The 19,257-nt window shown below is 38.8% G+C and overlaps 1 protein-coding gene across 1 annotated transcript in view; it reads left to right on the top strand.

The window, feature by feature from the left end:
* Ankdd1b (ankyrin repeat and death domain containing 1B) overlaps positions 1-19,257 on the top strand; it is a 72,640-nt gene that overhangs the window by 10,750 nt on the left and 42,633 nt on the right. Inside the window, exons 3-5 of the mRNA XM_026404121.2 lie at positions 952-1,050; positions 9,948-10,046; positions 10,144-10,248. Coding sequence (XP_026259906.2) covers positions 952-1,050; positions 9,948-10,046; positions 10,144-10,248 — 303 coding nt within the window. The remainder of the gene's footprint in view (positions 1-951; positions 1,051-9,947; positions 10,047-10,143; positions 10,249-19,257) is intronic.

The following is a 19,257-nucleotide window of genomic DNA, read 5'->3' as shown; positions in this document are numbered from 1 at the left end:
CCCAAGCCGCTGGGATTACAGTAAACATTAGTTTATTCAGCCGTATAGGAGAATAAAATTATGTCATTTGCAAGAAAATGGGTGGAACTTGAGAGCATTATATTAAACAAAATAAACCAAACTTAGAATTTCCAGGGTTATATGTTTTCGCTTATATATGGAAGGAAGCTCTAGGGCAAAAAGGAAAAATAGAAAAAAGAAAAGGTGGGGAGAGACCTCATGAAAATAGGAGACCAGTAGTGTAGAGGAAAGGGTCCATGGGATGGAAGAGGAGAGGCACAGGGGAATGAAATTGACCAAATTATATTGTTATATTGTATGCACAAGTATATAGCAACAAATTCCACTACTGTGTGTAATCACAATGCACTAATGAAAAAGAAGAGTAAGAGATGTGTCCTATAGGAAGGAAGTTAAGTCACTGCGAGTATGCCAGTTTCACCATTTCTCTCTATCTTTGCTTCTGGGCCATCTTCAAATGAGTACCTTTGTTCCACCATGTACTCCCTGCCATGATGTTCTGCCTCCCATTGGACCCAAAAACAACGGAGCCAAGTGGCCATGGGTTAAAACCATAAGCCAAAATAAATCTTTCCTTTTTTATAAGTTATCCCAGATATTTTGTTGCAGTGATGGAAAGCTGACTAACGTATTCTCAGCAGAAAAAAAAAATCTCATTATTAATGATTGCATACAAGGAAAAATACAACTTTTACTGTTTGAATGCAATCTGTTATATTGGTGTATCCTTCAGCGGATTGCCAAATTCTCTATCATATGATAATAGATGACAGGAGTTTTCTGAACACAGTTCTTATAACTTTTGTAGCAAAAAGTGGAGCTAAATATCCAAATACTCAACAGAAAATTACAGCCATTCAAGAAACAGGAATCCAGAAAAAAAGTTAAATAATGATCAGATGACCAAGAACACAAATTATGTTTCCTCAGATGAACCGCACAGCCTTGCATTTTGCAGTGGGGGGAAATCATTTATCTGCGGTGGATTTCTTACTGAATCACAAGGCCAGGGTTGACATCGCTGATAAGGTAAGCTCATCTTCCATTGGCAGAATGAATTATAGTATAACCAATGTATAAGGAGAATCTAATCACTCCAATCTGATCATCTTTCATGCCCACAAAATATTTCCATTAACACATTTTGAAGAGATCTTTGTATTTGGTGATTAAATTGTTTACCATTACCTCAAGGACTTGGGCTTTACTTATTTCCCCATATTGACTTTATGGCCAATAGCATGCATTTGCAAGAGTATGATAATTGTCTAGAGCATAATCTGACACTCGGAAGACAGAAACTAACTGGCCCCAGGAAAATAAATCTAGATTTTACCCTTTGGACTCTGATGATAAATAAAACTTACTAAATACATACTATGTACCAGGCACAAAGTAGTAGGACTTTAGTATTTAATGCTGCTTCCTAGTGAACCTTATGATAAAAGTGTTGTAATACTCAATTTACAGGTGGGGAGACTGAGACACAGATTAAGTATCTTACCCCCCCAAAATTATACCTGAGAAGGAGTGAAGGCAGGATTTAAACCCAATTTGTCTGATCTCAGAGACCATGCTGTTAGCTACAAGTCAGCTTAACTACTTGTCTGCCTAGATTTCAAAACCCACCCTGAGGATTTCCACCTTAGTTGAATGCTTTATCAGGGCATAAGGAAATCAGCTATAGAGACTCAATATTATGTTTAGCATCTCTAATTATGGAAGAATATGATAGACTTATTTGAAAATTATTTAATCTTAATTAATTCCGTGGACCATGGTTCTTAAATTTAAACTGTTCAGAAGAATCTCCCAGAGCTATTTTATCTTCTCTAGTCTGGGACTCCCTAGAGGGTAAGGCTCAGCATGGCTTTACCTTCATATCTCACAGGGGCTGTGTGTGGGCTTTACTTACTTTCCCATATTGACTTTATGTGTGCTTAGTAAATGTTTGGAAGATAAATGGAGTCAGATGTACCAGTTAGTTGGTTTTTGTTAATCATCATACACAAGATGTAGACTTAATGATGGTGGGAGTTTCTCTTTGTGTCACCAGTGGGGCACATCCCTCTCTAGTTTATTACTATGATATTGGTGGCAAGTTGATTGCTATGTAAGAAAATCAGAATTAAAAATTACCACTGAAAGCACTCTGACTTTGCGAATATGTTTACTTGTATTAGTGGCTATGGTAACTAAGAGATGTGTCCTTCAGTCTAGAAATTGTAATTTGATTATTTTGCAAATTACTTAACCTGCAAATGATGCATTGGTAATAGATCAGTCATTGAAAATCTGATATAATATGTTTATTTTACTTTAATTTTAAAATTAGCATGCTGTACAATTAGCTTTCTTTTTAGTGTACAGTTCTATAAGTTTTAATACGTGTACAGATTCATGTAACCACCACAATCAATCTGAAGGTCAAAGTGGCTGGGCATGTAGTTCAGTGGTAGAATGTGATTAACATGCACAAGGCCCTGGCTTCAATCCCCAGCACCACAAAAAATTCAGACAGTTGCAACATCCATAAATTTCCCTCATGCTGCCTCTTTGTAGCCAAACCACTGTTAAGAATATGCCCTTGAGAATGTCACATAAATATCGTATAGTATATTACCTTTTAAACCAGCTTCTTTCATTCTGTAAAATGACTGAAGTTCGTTCATAGTGTTGCATGTGTCAAGAACTCCTCCTTTTTATTGCTAAATAGTATTCCAGTTTATGGATATGGCAGAGGTTTATCCACTCACCATTTGGAGGACATTAGGGTTATTTCTAGTTTTTAGCTATTATAATAAGAGCTGCTACAGGTATTCATGTATAAGAATTTGTTTATATCTAGGTTTTCATTTCTCTAGTATAAATATCCAAGAGTGAGACTATTGGGCTAATTACTATGTATATGCATAAATTAACAAGGAGCTGCCAGCCTATTAATTAAATTGGTTGTGCCATTTTCATTCTCACCAACCAGGTAGAAGAGTTTCACTTATTCTGCATCCTCATTGGAATTGCCATCCTCCCCCCCCCCTTAATTTTTAGCAACTCTCACAGTTATGTAGGCACCTCATTGCAATTTTAATTTGCATTTCTCTAGTGGCTAATGGTATGTGACATCTTTCATGTGTTATTTGCCATTTTTATATCTTCTTTGGTGAAGCCTGTTCAGATTGTGTTCCACCTGTGGTGCTGAGGGGTGGGGACCCAGGGCCAGATAAGCACTACCACTGAGCAACATTTCCAGCCAGATCTTTTGAACATTTCTAAAAATCAAATGTTTTCTTATTGTGGAATTTTATAAAAATATATATTATAAATAGGTGAACCATTTAACCTAGGACAACCAAACTTGGGGAGTCCAGTGGGGTTTGTGGATGGATCATTCTTGCCTTGTATGAAATGAATCTGAACAAATATTTCTTGTAGCATACCAATCCTTTGTTAGGTATGTGATTTGCATTATCTTATCACTCTATAGCTTGTGTTTTCAGTGTTTTTCCCAGAGCAAAATTTTTAAATTTTGATGAAATACAATGTACCTATTTTTAAAAATGAATCCTGATATTGGAGTTATATGTAAAGATGATTTGCCTAAGTTAAGGTTATAAAGATTTTCTCATATTTTTTTCTAAAAATTTTACAGTCTTGTATTTTATTTTTATTTATTTATTTTAAGTGTAGATGGACACAACACAATGCCTTTATTTTTATGTGGTACTGAGAATCGAACCCGGGTCCCGCTCATGCTAGGCAAGCGCTCACAATCCCAGCCCTCGTATTTTACATTTAGATCTATAGTTGCTGTGTCCTTCAAAGTTTATATGTTGGAAGTCTATTCCCCAATGTAACATTATTGGAAGTTCATTAGTGCATAGGGCTCTGCCCTCATGAATGAATTATAATAATGCTGTTATCTCAGGAGAGCATTCTGAATAAAATTCTGAATAAAAGAACAAACTTGGACCATCTTCCCCACCTCCCCTCATTCATGTAATGCCTTATTCTACTTTATGATGTAGCTAGTAGGCCCTCACCAGATAGGTCCATCCGTCTTGGGCTTCCCAGCCTTCAGAACCATGAGTCAAATATACTTCTGTTCATTATAATTACCCTGTCTGTGATATTCTGTTATAGCAACACAAAACAGACTAAGACAATGGTTCATTCTGAATTAATTTTAGTTCAGGGTAGAAATAGGTTGTGATTTTTTTCTTTCTTTTTGCACATCAACAATCACTTTTTAAAAGTCATTTCATTTTTAAAGACCTTTTTAGTTCTGTTCAGATATGTCCCAGGAACCAGTCTGATACTGGCAGTGGTCAACACATAAATCAGTTCTCTAAGTCTTTGTCTAATGTTAAGAGTTCATCCACATACCGTTCAGGAGCAAGCCCAGGAGTGCATACCCAACTTCATAGGATGCTTCTCTTTTCTTTTTATTTATTAAAAATTTTTATTCTAATTTGTTATACATGACAGCAGAATACATTACAATTCATATTACACATATAGAGCACAATTTTTCATCTCTGGTTATATACAAAGTATATTCACACCATTCTTGTCTCTATACATGTACTTAGGGTAATGATGTCCATCTCATTCCACCATTTTTTTTTTACTCCCATGCCCCCTCCCTTCCATTCCACCGCTTTGCCCTGTCTAGAGTTCATCAGCTTTTTCCTCCCCATGATCATCTCCCCCACATTTCTGAGCCTTCCAGAGCTTGCAGGACCAGAAAAGTACAAAGAAGCAAAGAATTTTCCCCACCTTCTTTATTCATTAGAGGCTCCCTCTGCTTCTTAGACTAGAAAGAAGGGCTTCTTTTGGAACTCTTTCTGTCCTTGTATAGTTTTGTGGTTGGTGCTGCCTCAAATCCAAGTTGGAAGATATGGAAGGAAGAAGATAAACAAAAATCAGGAAACTCACAACAGGATTTTTTGTACTCTTGAGTTCTGGTTTCCTTTCCTAAGCTACCTGTAACTATTTACTTTTCAGATAGCTGAATTTTATTCAGAGATTTTAGTTGCATTTGGTAGGAGAGACAGGGTGGAGTGCTTTTGCTCTATTTTAACCATAACCATAACCCAAAATCTTCAACCTGATATTAAAGTAGACAAAATCATACAACAAACACCCTTGAATCCATGGCCTGGATTGAATGCATCTTTTCTCCAAGCTAGCATAGCTGAGGATTGCCAAATTTCAAATGTATTAAATTCAGGTTTGGCTTATGTCAGAGTGTAAGCAAATTATTCCTGAAATGATGGAGAGATGTTTTTACCAACTTGTTCTTTTCAAGGCTTTCTAAGCATATATTTGTGTTACCCCATATCTGAAGCACGTCTCTAATTAACATCAGCTTCTATCAATGTTGCCTTGTAAATTGAAATGCTATCAGATGGGAAATTCCTTATGTATCTCTGGTGCCAGCCTTAGAAATTTCACCAAAGATTTTTGTAATGAATTTTATCATTCGCAGAGATGTTGGTACATAACTGATAAAATGTTTATCATCATAATGCAAGCACTACCATGGTTTTGTCATTTCTGGCAACTGTCTTATCTGAGTGATAAGCCCCCAATTTGATTTGGCTGATCTGTCTTCAAATTTTCAACACCCATTTGCAAAGAACTAACAATTGAACCCCTTCATCTTCAATGTATATTCAGTGTCCTTCATAAGTCTCAATGCCAGCTACTGGGGATTCAACCAGAAGCATGGCCACCACCAGGGAATGTTAGAAATGAGGAATTTCAGGTCCCAACCCAGATCTTCTGAATAAGAATCCCTAATTTAAAAAGATGACCCAATGCCAGGTGCAGTGGTGCATGTCTGTAATCCCATTGACTCAGGAGACTGAGGCAGGAAGATTGCAAATCAAAGGCCAGTCTCAGCAATTTAGTGAGCCCCTCAGAAACTTAGAAAGAACCTATCTCAAAGTAAAAAATTTGAAAAAAAACTGGAGATGTGGCTCAGTGCTAAGGCACCCTGGGATCAATCCCCAATACCAAAAAGGGGGAAAAAGATCCCCAGATGATTGTATCTGGTATGAGATATAGTCCTGGTTTTGAGTCTCCTGTTATCTATCTAGGGAGCAAGGACAGAGACTATAACATATGAGTACTATGCAAGGTATTGCATGCTTAGGATCAAATGCATGACCCCACCACTGAGGACCTCCAGAGTCAAAGTGGGTAGCATCCCCAAGTTTTGAGAAGTGGCAGACCAGATAAAGGGAGGCCTAAGGTGCTTAGAAGATGACTAGCATCTGCTTTCTGAGTTGCTTCTCTGGGGAGCTCTTAAAGTTTAAGTGTTCCCCAGAGGAAATTACTAACCTCACCTATGACCAGACTGGTAATGCAGATAACTGGCATTTTGTACTTTCCAGAGCATGTGAGGCAACTGTGAGTGTAATTCATGACACATACTCTTAAGCATGCCAGTTGCATAGCCGAAGACTTTGTTTTAGGAAAGTTCTTCTGTGGGAATTTACATCTCTGTGTAGTGATTCATTGCCTCAGAGGAACAATGGCTCCACTCAGAATTTGTGGTTTCAGAGATTCCATTCCCAGCTTTTAGATTTTATAATCAGCACTTGGAATTTTTAAATGTTGGCTGTTCAAGATTAGGAATGACCTCTTAGGGAAGAAATAGAGCTCCTATTAAAATATAGTTTATCACCTGTCCAAATATTTCTGGTCTTTTATGCCCATATGTAAAACCAAATTTGGTAGTACTGAATATGGAGCACTGATTTGTAGGGAAGCCTAAATCAAGAGGTGGAACTGTGGTTAGAATACATTTTTTGAAGAACCTTACCTAGAGGTCATATATCAATGTTCCTTGTAAAAGAGTGAAGAAGTTGTGAAGAGTTTGAAGAAAACTCTGGAATTTAAAATATTTAAATGGACTGACTCACTGTGTAGTGTGACAGCTAAAATGAAAATTTAATAACATATGTACATTTAGAGCGAGGTTTGTTAACAGTGGCACTATTGACATCTGGAGCCAGATAATTATTTGTTGTGAGGTTTTTCTTGTGCATTGTAGGATGTTTAGCAGCATCTGTGGCCTCTACGTACTAAGTGCCCATAGTACCCCTCAGTCATTACTATGCAAAATGTCTTGAGACACTTAAAAATATTCTCTGGAACATTGATTTAAAATTTGTAACTCGATAATATGGGATTTGCTATTTCACTCTCCTAACTTGAGCTCTACTGAGAATAAGTGAATACATGAATGTGATTACTGGAGAAGCCAAAATAAACACTAAAGGATATATACACTTCAGAAATAGAAGCACCCCACATCCAGGCTTGGTGGCACACACCTACTCAGGAGGCTGAAGCAAAAGGATCACAAGTTTGAGGATAGCTTGGACAAGTTATGGAGACCCTTTCTCAAAATTTAAAAAGGAAAAAAACTTAAAGTATGCTGAGAGCCATAGCTGAGTCCGAATGACGCTTGGCATTTTTGCCAGAATGGAGTAGTTGGGAGAACGCCTCGCACTCCGTGTCCGCGGGAGTGCAGAGAATAAAGGAGTTCCTGTTTTGAACCTACAAGGCTGTGTGGCGGCTCGGTTATTTTGTGCCCAGCCAGACGTAACTCAGTGGTAGAACTTGTCTAGCATGTTCAAGACCTCAGTAGAGAATATGATAGGGAGTGCCCTGAAGACCTTCATTCCTTGTTTATTTACTCCTGCTGTGTGCATCTGGATTACAAGCACAACCAATTTGGAGGACAAATGAGATGTAGGGAGAGGGCTTGCCTTTGGCAGGCAGTTGTGCAGAGGTAATGGCTTAGGTTTTGATGAGAATAAAGGAAAAAGAAAAGGAGACGCATGAACTTTAAGATAAGGAACGTGAGGGCTGGGGATGTGACTCAAGCGGTAGCGCACTCGCCTGGCATGCGCTCGGCACTGGGTTCGATCCTCACACCACATAAAAATAAAGATGTGTCCGCCAAAAACTAAAAAATAAATATTAAAAAATTCTCTCTCTCTCTCTCTCTCTCTCTCTCTCTTAAAAAAAAAAAATTAAGGAACGTGAAGCTGAGAGTTAACTGAGTTAACTAACATCACAGTACTTGAAAGTGGTAGAAAGTGACCAGAGTTTGGGGTCAGTTCCACTTGATCATAAAGACTACTGTTTATTGCTTAGTAACCTACACTGAAGGTGCAGATGAGGTTTTCTCAGTTTACTTGCCTCTAAGCCCACTGTCCTGAGATAGCCAATGTTAACAACTGGCTACTTCCTTCCACACTTTTCTTTCTCCTAATTCAGTATATTACTTACATACAATTGCCCAGAACTGACAGGTCAGTAAGTCCTGAGCCAAATCTCTATTTCAGCCTAAACACATACTATGCACACATCTATATAATTTTTTGTAAACAGAGTCCTTTTAGATAGATTCTGTATAAATGAGAACCCTATATAACTTGTCTTTTTCAATTTTCTTATCTTTGTGTACCATCTCCCTGTACTCAACAGTCACTAGGTGTTTGTTTATTTCTGAGATAGGTGTGTGTTCATTTCTGTACTTATCTCCATGCACATGTGATCATATCTATGTCAATATCTCTACCTGCTACCAACCCACCTATAAATAGATATAGATATACACTTACAGGTATGAGGGTTTTGTTCACTGTATCATTTATATAAAATGGGATTATATTTTGTCTTATGTTTTTTCCCATATTTAACAAAGCTTATAGAAATCTATTGTTATAGAGCTAATTCATTATTTTAATGGTTGCATGATATAACTATTTCATAATTCATTAACATTCCCCTATTGATGAACATGTACCTTGTTTCCAATTTTCAGAGCTAACAATATGTTCATATATTTAACATTAGGCCCTGAAATTTTATTTTCATAGTATAAATTCCCAAGAATAGGATTTCTGGTTGCATTTTAAATTTATAGTGCTAGATTGTTAGACAATAATGGTATCTATTTCCTCTAACACCTCAAGAGAGCACCTGTGTGCATTTTTCTATTATTTTTTTCTTGTTGTTTTATTTTGTTATTATTATTTGGTGGTATTGGGTATTGAACTCAAGCGTGCTCTACCAGTGAGCTATATCCCCAGCTCTTTATACAGGGTCTCACTAAGTTTCCAAGGCAGGCCTTGAACTTGCCATCCTCCTGGTTTGTACCACCAAACCTGGCTTTTTTTGTCATTGTTGATTTGTGAGAGTACCTCATATAATAGAGAATTGCCATTTATCTTTATTAAATGTTATATTCACAAAAAATACATAAAAATAAATATATTAGAACAAAATTATATTTTTTCTAATTAATTAATTCTAAAATATATATAAAAGATATATTCTTAAGTGTAATTTGTTTATTGACTTCATGTATGTTCTATTTTTCCTTTTTATAAAACTGAGTTAAGAGAGTATATATTATAATCTAACTTTTGTCCTAATATATTTATTTTTTATGTATTTTTTTGTGAATATAACATTTAATTTTGGGGGGCTGGGGATGTGGCTCAAGTGGTAGCGCGATCGCCTGGCATGCGTGCGGCCTGGGTTCGATCCTCAGCACCACATACAAACAAAGATGTTTTGTCCGCCGAAAACTAAAAAAAATATATATATATATTAAATTCTCTCTCTCTCTCCTCTCTCTCTCTCTCTCTCTCTCTCTCTCTCTCTCTCTCTCAAAAAACATTTAATTTTATATATTTCTTTTGGATAGAGAATCATTTGTGCCTATCGCTTATTAAATATACCCACTTTTCACATAAAATTGAAATTTTTCTTTTTTGTATATTAAATTTTGCATTTCTTAATATTCAATAATCTGGTATTAACTAGTCCTTTATTGACTGAGATTATAGGCTATGGCTCATTCATGTGATAGAGTCTTTTCTTCTCTCTTCTCGGGGAAGCACGGCTTGACTGTAATTCACCTTGCGGCCTGGACTGGAAGCTTTGAGATCATGATCATGCTGGTTAGAGCTGGAGCAGACCAGAGAGCCAAGAACCAGGTAGGTCTGTGGATCACACATGGTTGTGAGCTCTCACTTCACCTATGCAGGAGGGAGAAGTTCCAAGGCCATATCTTTTCCCTCCCACTCTCCTCAGGATGGAATGAATGCCCTTCACTTTGCAGCTCAGAGTAATAATGTGCACATTGTGGAGTACCTTATTCAAGACCTGCACCTAAAGGACCTGAACCAGCCGGACGAGGTGTGTTTGCAGTGGGGGGAACAGGTTTCACATACACCCCCACTAAACTTAGCTTTATTCCTTCCTCTGGTGCAGCTGCCCAAATAGCAAGCACAGACAGCCCTGGCCTGGTAACCAGCTTCTCCATCACTGTGGCAGACCACAGCACAGAAGGGAAGTGCTGCTGTTGGCAGTGACCCTGGCCTCTGCATGTGGGGGAAACTGGAAGTATGGAGGAAGCAGCTAGATTCCTTCTTCTTTATTCTTTCATCCTGTCCAGGATGTGAACAGTGTCTACCCCTTTAAGTATTAGAATGTGTGCCTAAATTTTATTCTTTAATGCATGAACTTTTAAGAATGTATTTGATCCAAAGCTATGAAGTAACCAGTTATGGAATATAATTCAGTTCTACTGTATTTGTCTATATTCTTTTTCTTTTCTTTTTTTTTTTTTTGAGGGGGTACTGGGGATTGAACTCAGGGGCACTTGACCACTGAGCCACATCTCCAGCCCTATTTTGTATTTTATTTAGAGATAGGATGTCACTGAGTTGCTTAGGGCCTCGCTTTTGTTGAGGCTGGCTTTGAACTCCAGATCCTTCGGCCTCAGCCTCCTGAGCTGCTGGGATTCAGGCGTGCACTGCCGTGCCCATCTAGGCCTTTTGAATAGAGGAATACCCTTGATTTTTCAGCAGTGGACTGTACTTGATGAATGAGACTTGTTTTGCTCTATGCCACAAGACTATTATTCTTCATGACATTTTGCTAGAAGTTGGTCAGTACTATTCACTTTATTTCACCTATATTAAAAAAATTACATTTTCTTCTGACTTCAACCTTAGAAACAACAATAAAACAAAAACTATTTTTTTCAAATAAGATCTATAAATTTCTTTTACTTCTTTTGCATATGACCAAACAACTATCCACTTACAGAGACAGATAGACAGATGTTCTATGACATTAGCTATGTGACTTGAAGCAAGTTTACCAACTGCTGAAAGCCTGGGTTTCTCCATCTGTACAATGGGAATAATAAAATCTACTTCATGGTAGCACCAAGATCCCCTGTGAGAGAAGCCCCCCCCAATCCCCCCATACACTTTATTGGCAAGCCTCCATTCTTTGATGTAAATGATTGATACTTCCTCAATCTTATGTAAAAGTGCCTATGTAAATTAGCTTTTCTTTTTCTGAAGGAGGAGTACCAGGGATTGGACTCAGGGGCACTCAACTACTGAGCCACATCCCCAGACTGATTTTGTATTTATTTAGAGACAGGGTTACACCTTGCCATTGCTGAGGCTGGCTTTGAGTTTGCGATCCTTCCACCTCAGCCTCCCAAGCCGCTGGGATTACAGGTGTGCGGTACCATGCCCGGTGTAAGTTAGCTTTATGATGAGCTATTCTGCCCCTTCCAGTTAGACATCACTTCTAAGCCATTCCTATGTAGCAAGTTGGAGCAGTCACTGTTGGGATGCTTAAATGAGGTATTGACTATAAAGTGCTTAGCAAAGAGCTAGGTTTAAGGTAAGTGCTCACTATATCATCGTCAAACGCCACTTAGTGTTGGTGTGAGGAGGCTGATCTTTGCATTTTGATCCATGCTGAGTAGGTGGTGTGGTTTGGATCTGAAACATCCCCCTAAAAGTTCATGTACTGAAGGCTTTGTTCCCAAGGTAGCAGGTGTTCCTAGGTGTGGCGTTTGGAAGGTGATTAGACCATGAGAGTACTAAACTCTTTAATGGAGGTTGTGATGGATTCATACTTTAATAGGCTATTGGGAGGCGGGAGAAACTTTAGGGTGTGGAACCTGTTTGGAGGAAGTATGTCACTAGGGTCATGCCTTTGAAGGGCATATCTTGTTCCTGAACCCTTTCTCTCTCCACCCTTCCTCTCTTGATCATCATTGCTTCTTGACTGCCATGGGGTGGGCAGCTTGCTTCACCATGCCTTTCCACCACGATGTTCTTTCTGCCTTTCCAGAATGATGTCCATAACAATGAAGCCAGGTGACCATTGACCAAAACCTATGAGCCAAGCCATGCATGGTGGTGCATGCCTGAAATCCCAGTGACTCAGGAGGTGGAGACAGAAGGACGGCAAGCCTCAGAAACTTAGTGAGACCCTCAGCAACTTAGCAAGACCCTGTCTCAAAATAAAATAGTCTGTGGATGTAGCTCAGTGGTAGAGTGCCCCTGGGTTGAATCCCCAGTACCAAATAATATTGGTAATAAATAAATAAATAATACTTGTCAGGTCTATGGCAGTGACTTAGAAACAAAGCACCAAGCAGCCTTCCAGCGTGAAAGAAACATCAATCAGGCACCAACGGAACTACCTGTCAATCCACAGGGTCTCCTGGCCAATCCTGGATCTCAGCCAGTTCCCCAACCAACTCCAGTGGGACAAGGGACTCTAAAACTCCCTTTTCCTGTCCCAAGCCCTTCCTTCCTGCCGTAAGCTCCATAAAAATTCCAGTCCTGTCAAGCCCCCACGTGGTTTCTCCTCAGACCCTCTTCCTATCTGCTCTGTCAGTCTGATAGAGTTCCTCCCAGGAGTGAAATCTCAATAAAGCCTCATTCAGCAGCCTTTTAAATCTGCCTCCTTTTTGGTTGCTGCTGTTGCCTGACCTTACAATACTGTGATCCAAAATAAGTCTTTTCTCTCTTAAATTGTTTTTTCTCAGGCATTTTGTCATAGAGATGGAAAGCTGACTAATTCAGCAGGGATGCAGCCTATGAATGAATTCCATTCAGTTCAATTCAGCAGATATTTTTTGAGGGTTGGTTATGTATGATACACACAATTTTTTCTCTTTCCCCTTTCAGTGAACTCTGACTCCCATGGGAGACAGCAGTGTGTGGGAAAGATCTGGCAGGCTGTTGAATTCAAAGGCCAAACAGGTTTACTGGGAGCTTTTCTATTTCTTGAGCTTCAGTTGGTCAGCTGCTTCCTGTCCATTATCATTTCAGCTGGTTTGGGGCTTATCCTGTCTCATGCTTCTTCCTTCTGCTTTGTTTGTTGAAGAAAAGACTGAGGATTCCTGGCAGAGACTGTGCAGAGCCACATATCTATTAATATATCTTAAGATGGGTTCAGAGACATACAAGGAATGAGTGAATGATAAGACCACTGGGTCATGTAGGGAAAGAAGACTGAGTCCAATTTTAGTCTTACATGAAAATTATTTAAAAGATCTATCAAAGGAAATGACAACAAAATCTCCTCTTTTTACTAAGATATATGAGTGAGGTCAAATATGTTGACAAAAGTCAGTTGGAATCATGGTTGCTAAGGACTGAGGGTGTGTGTGGAGATTTATTGTCTAATCAATTGCTTAATGGGTATAGAATTTTACTTGTGCAAGATGAAAGGATTATGCAGCTAAATGGTTGTGATAGTTACACAGTCATTTGAATATAACTAATACCCCTAATACCACTGAACTATATACTTAATAGTGGACAAAATGGTAAATTTTATGTTATGAATATTTTACCACAATAATAAAATGGAAAAAGAAGCCAATTTGGTGCTGGACTCAGGAACTCATGGTCATGTTACTGGATTCAGACGTCTGGTTTGCCTAACGCTGAAGTACCAAAGTTAGAGAGATGAGTATTGGTAGGAAGGAATGAGGTTTATTCCAAGCCAGCCCTGAAGAAGGTAGAAGGGATAGCTCCTCAAGACTCTATCTTCCTGAGCTCAGGGTTGCATAGGTTTTTTTTGTGTGTGTGTGGGGAGTTGAGGTAGTGAGGCTTCAGGCTGGGCCAAGTCTGACCTTCCTCAGTGAGGGCCAGTGTCTTCTCCAGGACATCACCATGGATTTCAGCCCCTGAAGTTAGTTACTAAGGACTTGTGTTGCAAAGATCATCTTGGTTCTGTGAATATAAGCAAAGGTTTAGCAGTTAACATCTAGCTGGGCTTCTCATCAGCCAAAGGTTTAGAGAGGGGTATGAGAGCAAAAAGGAAGTTGGAGGGGGAGGACAATTTCAAGGGGGCCCCTGCTCAGTCAGTTCATCAAAATAGATTTGATAGAAAAGACAACTCTATCTTCATAGCACTACTCTTTTGCCTTGATTCTGATCAACAGCAAGTATGGAGAGCCTATTTACTTGCCAGAGTTAGTAAAAATCCTTTTAGATCAGGAGGGAACTCCAGATGCTAACAAGGAAAACTTTACTGGGAGGAGGCTTTTAAAAGAGAATGGACTTCACTGGGCACAAGAGACTTTGGGTGGAGCTGGGGGCATGCAGGGCATTGGGAAATATTTTGAGGTTTCTCCAAGTTCCATAGCCCTGGGAATCCCTCAGCAGGCAAGAGATTAGAGGAGCCAGAAACTATAGGTAAAGTAGTCTAGATATTTTGAATCTACTTGCGAACTTCCATCTGGTGATCAGAACCAAATACTCAAGACGAAAATGTTGAGGAGGGAGGGAAATAGAAAGGAAGGCCTCACCAGCCGTTCATATATTGGTTGGGCATTTACAAGAATTTGGTGCTACAATGTTTGTTGCTGAAAGCTCAGTCTATGTCCCCAATGCCAATCCAATAACGAAGACATGGTTTTGAGAAAAAGGAAAAAGAAGGTTTATTGCTTTGCTAACAAAGGAGAAACACTGGGGACTCCTGTCCCCAAAGCTGTTATTCATCAGCAGGAACAGGGGGCTTTTAAAGAGTGACTCAAAGGCTCCATTCCATATGTTCTCTGTTGGTGTTGTCATTCACTTATTTATTTAGGAGATAGTCCTTTCTGAGATCTTCTGGAAAGATCTTTCTGAGATCTTCCCCAAAATCTGGATTACTTCGTTCCTATGGTGGGTTTGTACTCAAGGACAATTACCTTTCTTTCCCATCCTCTGTCTAGGATGGGAAAGAAAGGTAATCTCTTCTCCTGAGATTAGGGAAAGAAGAGAAAGAAACATGTTCATTTTAAAAATAAATTGCAAAGTAGTGATGGTTATATTTAAAGCATAAAGTGGACTACTGTCACAGTTGTGTTGGTTCCAACTACAAATGAAAGAGAATATCCAGTGGGCTTTATTTCTTTTTTTCTATTTATTTATTTATTTTTTCTTTTTCACCTAGTGGTCTCAAGGAGACTGAATTGGAAGTCGTTGGAAGTCAAATGCAAAACAAGTTTCTTGTTTTGATGGGGTGGGAAAAGTGAATACAGGGAAGACATTCATTTTCTCATTCCTCAGCATCCACAGGGGATTGCTTCCAGGACCCTCTTGGATGCCAAAATCTACAGCTGCTCAAATTCTTATATAAAATGGTATAGGATTTACATACAACTTACATATATTCTCCTGGATACTTTAAATCATCTCTGGATTATTTATAATACCTGATACAGCATAAATGCTATGTAGTTGTCATACTATATTTGTTTAGTGAATGATGACAAGCAAAAATATCTGTACATAGTCAGTACAGACACTTTTTTCCCCAAATACATTGGATATGCAAGTAGTTGAATACACAGATATGAAACCCACAGATACAAAGGCCCAACTACATAGACTGGAGGTAACAGTTAGCTAAACATATGATCTGTGGTGTGTATGGAGAATTCACCCAGTGTCATACTCCATGCCCACATCAGTGCCACAGCTTCAGGTTCAATGTAGCTCTCAGTACTTTTGACCTCATTCCACATATTCTTTCCCCACTGAAATCTTTAGTTATTCAGATTTCCCCTTATGCTGGAGTTGTTTTAAATTCATCATCCCAAGTAAGAAAAAATGTTATGGGATGTGAATGTGCATAGGAGAAATTATAGAACTATTGTGAGGGGTTTCCCTGGGTGACATCTTAAGGATGCCTATGATAAACAATATTGGTGGGACTTTGGTGTCTGTTTTCAATTTTTTGCTGAATTAGATAACCCTGGCACTAAATTTAGAGCTAAAATTTTTTTTATTAAATAATTTCAGCCCCTAAGGTTTGTTCACAAGCAAAAAAAAAAAAATAAGTGCAATGATTTAAAACATTAGGTTAAATACACATTGAGTAATGAAAACAGGAATAAGAATCCTGGATCCTCCTTATTTTAATTGGGAAATGGAATCAGGATCCTGAGCCAGGGAGGCATGGTGATCTGTCCCAGGCCTTGTTGCCGAAAGCTTGGTCCTGTCCCCGATGACAATCCAATAATGAGGACATACATGGCTTTGAGGAAAAGGAAAAAGAAGCTTTATTGTTTTGTTAGCAAAGGAGAAACACAGGGGACTCCTGTCCCAGAGGCTGTGATTCTGCCTCTGGAACAGGGAGCTATTAAAGAAGTGGCTCAAAGGCTACATTCCGTGTGTTCTCTGTTGGAGTTGTAATTCACTTGTTAATTTGGGTATAGTCATTTCTGAGATCTTCTGGTACCATCCTCCAAATCTGGATTACTTCATTCCTATGGTTGATGTCTACTGAAGGACAGATAAATCTGCCTAAAATGGAGAAGAAAGGTAATCCTGTTACCCCTGAGATTAGGGAGGATCAGAGAAAGAGGAAGAGAGAAACATGACCTTTTTAAAATCAGTTGCAGTGCCAGTGCAGCTAGGGTTATATTCAAAGCATCAAGTGAACCACTGTTACAGCCTGAAGCCCGGGCCTCCATCCCACTCTGTTATCTTCCTGGTTGAAGAGTCTGCCTTCCAAATGAAGGAAGTCCTAGGAGACAGCCCTACTCAAACAAATTAAAATGTTTAAGAACTGAAAGAAGGAAATAGAGAGAGAGGAGAGGTGGCTCAGCAGCTACACAGGGCGGAGTGGAGACTGAGACCCCGCTTACAGCCTGTGTACGTAGGAAAGTGAAGAAGGGGGGATTAGGGAAGGGCCTTTCAGGTGTTTTCAGTCCTAGATAACAATTTCCTTTCTCATAAAGATGGAGTGTTTGGGATTTCTTTTCTTGACAACTGAGTATTGATGGGGGTTTAGGTCAGGCTGAGTCAGAGTGACCCTGAGGTGACTTGTTCTAAGACAGAGGTATGTTTCAATACAGCATAGCCTGTGTCGATTTCTTCCTAACAAGAAGAAACTATTTTTTTTGGAAAAATGCATAAGTCTTTGAAACTCCTTTTGTTATTTTACCTAATAACATGTACTAGTTGGGAGAAAAGATTTATATCATTTCACTATCACCTCATCTTAATTTATGCTACTTTTTTTTTTTTTTTTTTGGTGCTGAGGATTGAACCCAGGGCTTGTGTATGCAAGGCAAGCACTCTACCAACTGAGCTATATCCCCAGTGCCATGCTACCTTTTGATGTACTTATAAGATAGTAAACATTCTTATTTTGTATATTTTGGTTTTTACATTTTTTTTCTTGATGACTACATTTTTGAATTTTTTTAGTTGTAGGTAGACACAAGGCCTTTATTTTTATTTATTTATTTATTTATTTTTCAGTGTGGCGCTGAGGATTGAACCCAGTGCCTCACCTACACTAGGTGTGCACTCTTCCATTGAGCCACAACCCCAGCCCCTGATGATTACACTTTTAAAAGGCACTAAAAGTTCAAAGTCATTGCTATTTTCTTGGAGAGGAAGATGCTTCATCTGTAGTAATTGTAGTCTTCTCAGAACCTCCCATGTCTTAGACTTTGGGAGTGGATACTATCTCTTTATTTAGCTAGGTAAAGATACAAAGCTTTGTAGCAACCAAGGTAAAAGAGAAATGTTATTTTAAAGTTGAACAGATCTCTGATCCTTCCAGTGGGTTATGATTTACCAACCCCCCAACTCATTCAGGAATATGATCCTCAGAGTCAAATGCTAATGGTATTAAAAGGGTGAAAACTTAATCTAACTTTGATGTTTAGAGGGGGGAGCCTCTGGGAAGTTATTAAGACTAGATAAGGTCATTGCATAGAATCTCCATGATTGAGTCCTCATGGCTTTTTGCATAAAGGGAGGCACACACACACTTCCTATCTTTTGCCATAGGACCCCATGCACTGCCTCAGGACTCTGTCAGCAGGAAGGTCATTACCACATGCAGCCTCTAGACCTTGCACTTTTAGAACCATGAAGCAAAATTAACTTTTCTTTATAACATATTCAGCGTTTGGAATTTCATTATAGCAATGAAAAATAGACTAATTCTATCCCCAAATCAATAAAGATGTATTAGAATCCTTTCTGTTACAAGCAACAAAACTCCATCTTATTCTAGATTAAGAAATACAGGTAATTTATTAACTCCTAACTAAAGTGTTTGAGGGTGTATCTGAATGGTTTCAGGCTTGACTGGATCCAGTTTTTCTTCTCTCCTAGACTTTGGTTGGCTATGTATTGTCATTATTCATAGATATACTCTTCACACAATGGGAAAGGTGGCTATTAGCAGCCTCAGGTTTATATCCTTGTGGATTTTATCAGTAAGAAAGAAAAATCCTCTCTCATCAAATATTGACACACAAATCTCAGAAATAATTGTTAGGCCCTGTTTGAATCATATGCTTCATACTGAAACAATCACTGTGGATACATGATCAACATGGATTATGTGATCACCTCATGGGACAGGAGGCAGACAGGTAAGACCTGGTGGTTGGCAGCACTAATTGCACCAAATGGTGTGTGTGTGCGTGCGTGTGTGTGTGTGCGTGCGTGTGTGTGTGTGTGTGTGTGTGAATGCGTGTGCATGCGTGTATGTGTGTGTGTTTTGTGGGGAGTTCTCCAGAGGAAAACAAAAGTGCTATTGCTAGAAGAAATAAGGGCAAAAGCAATAAATGTCCACGCAGGGCATACATGCTCAAAAGGGCACACACAGCATGCTCACAGTGTTTATGGTCTCTGTAAGTAAAGAACTAACAAAAATGCTTCACCTGCTGCATGCAAATTTAAACTTTGGTTAACTTTCTGGCTTGTGTCCTTGCAAAGTAGGTAAAGATAGAAGATTAACTATCTTACTTAGCAACATTGCTTCTGATAAAAGGACCCTTAATTAGTGCATTATATCTGGGCTGGGAGGAGCTAAAGATGAATTTTAAGTACCTGAGGAAGCCAGACTGTGGATTTTTCTTGT

Source organism: Urocitellus parryii, chromosome 1 (genome assembly GCF_045843805.1).
Source record: "Urocitellus parryii isolate mUroPar1 chromosome 1, mUroPar1.hap1, whole genome shotgun sequence".
Classification (NCBI taxonomy): Eukaryota; Metazoa; Chordata; class Mammalia; order Rodentia; family Sciuridae; genus Urocitellus; species Urocitellus parryii.
This window is presented reverse-complemented; position numbering and strand designations above follow the sequence as displayed.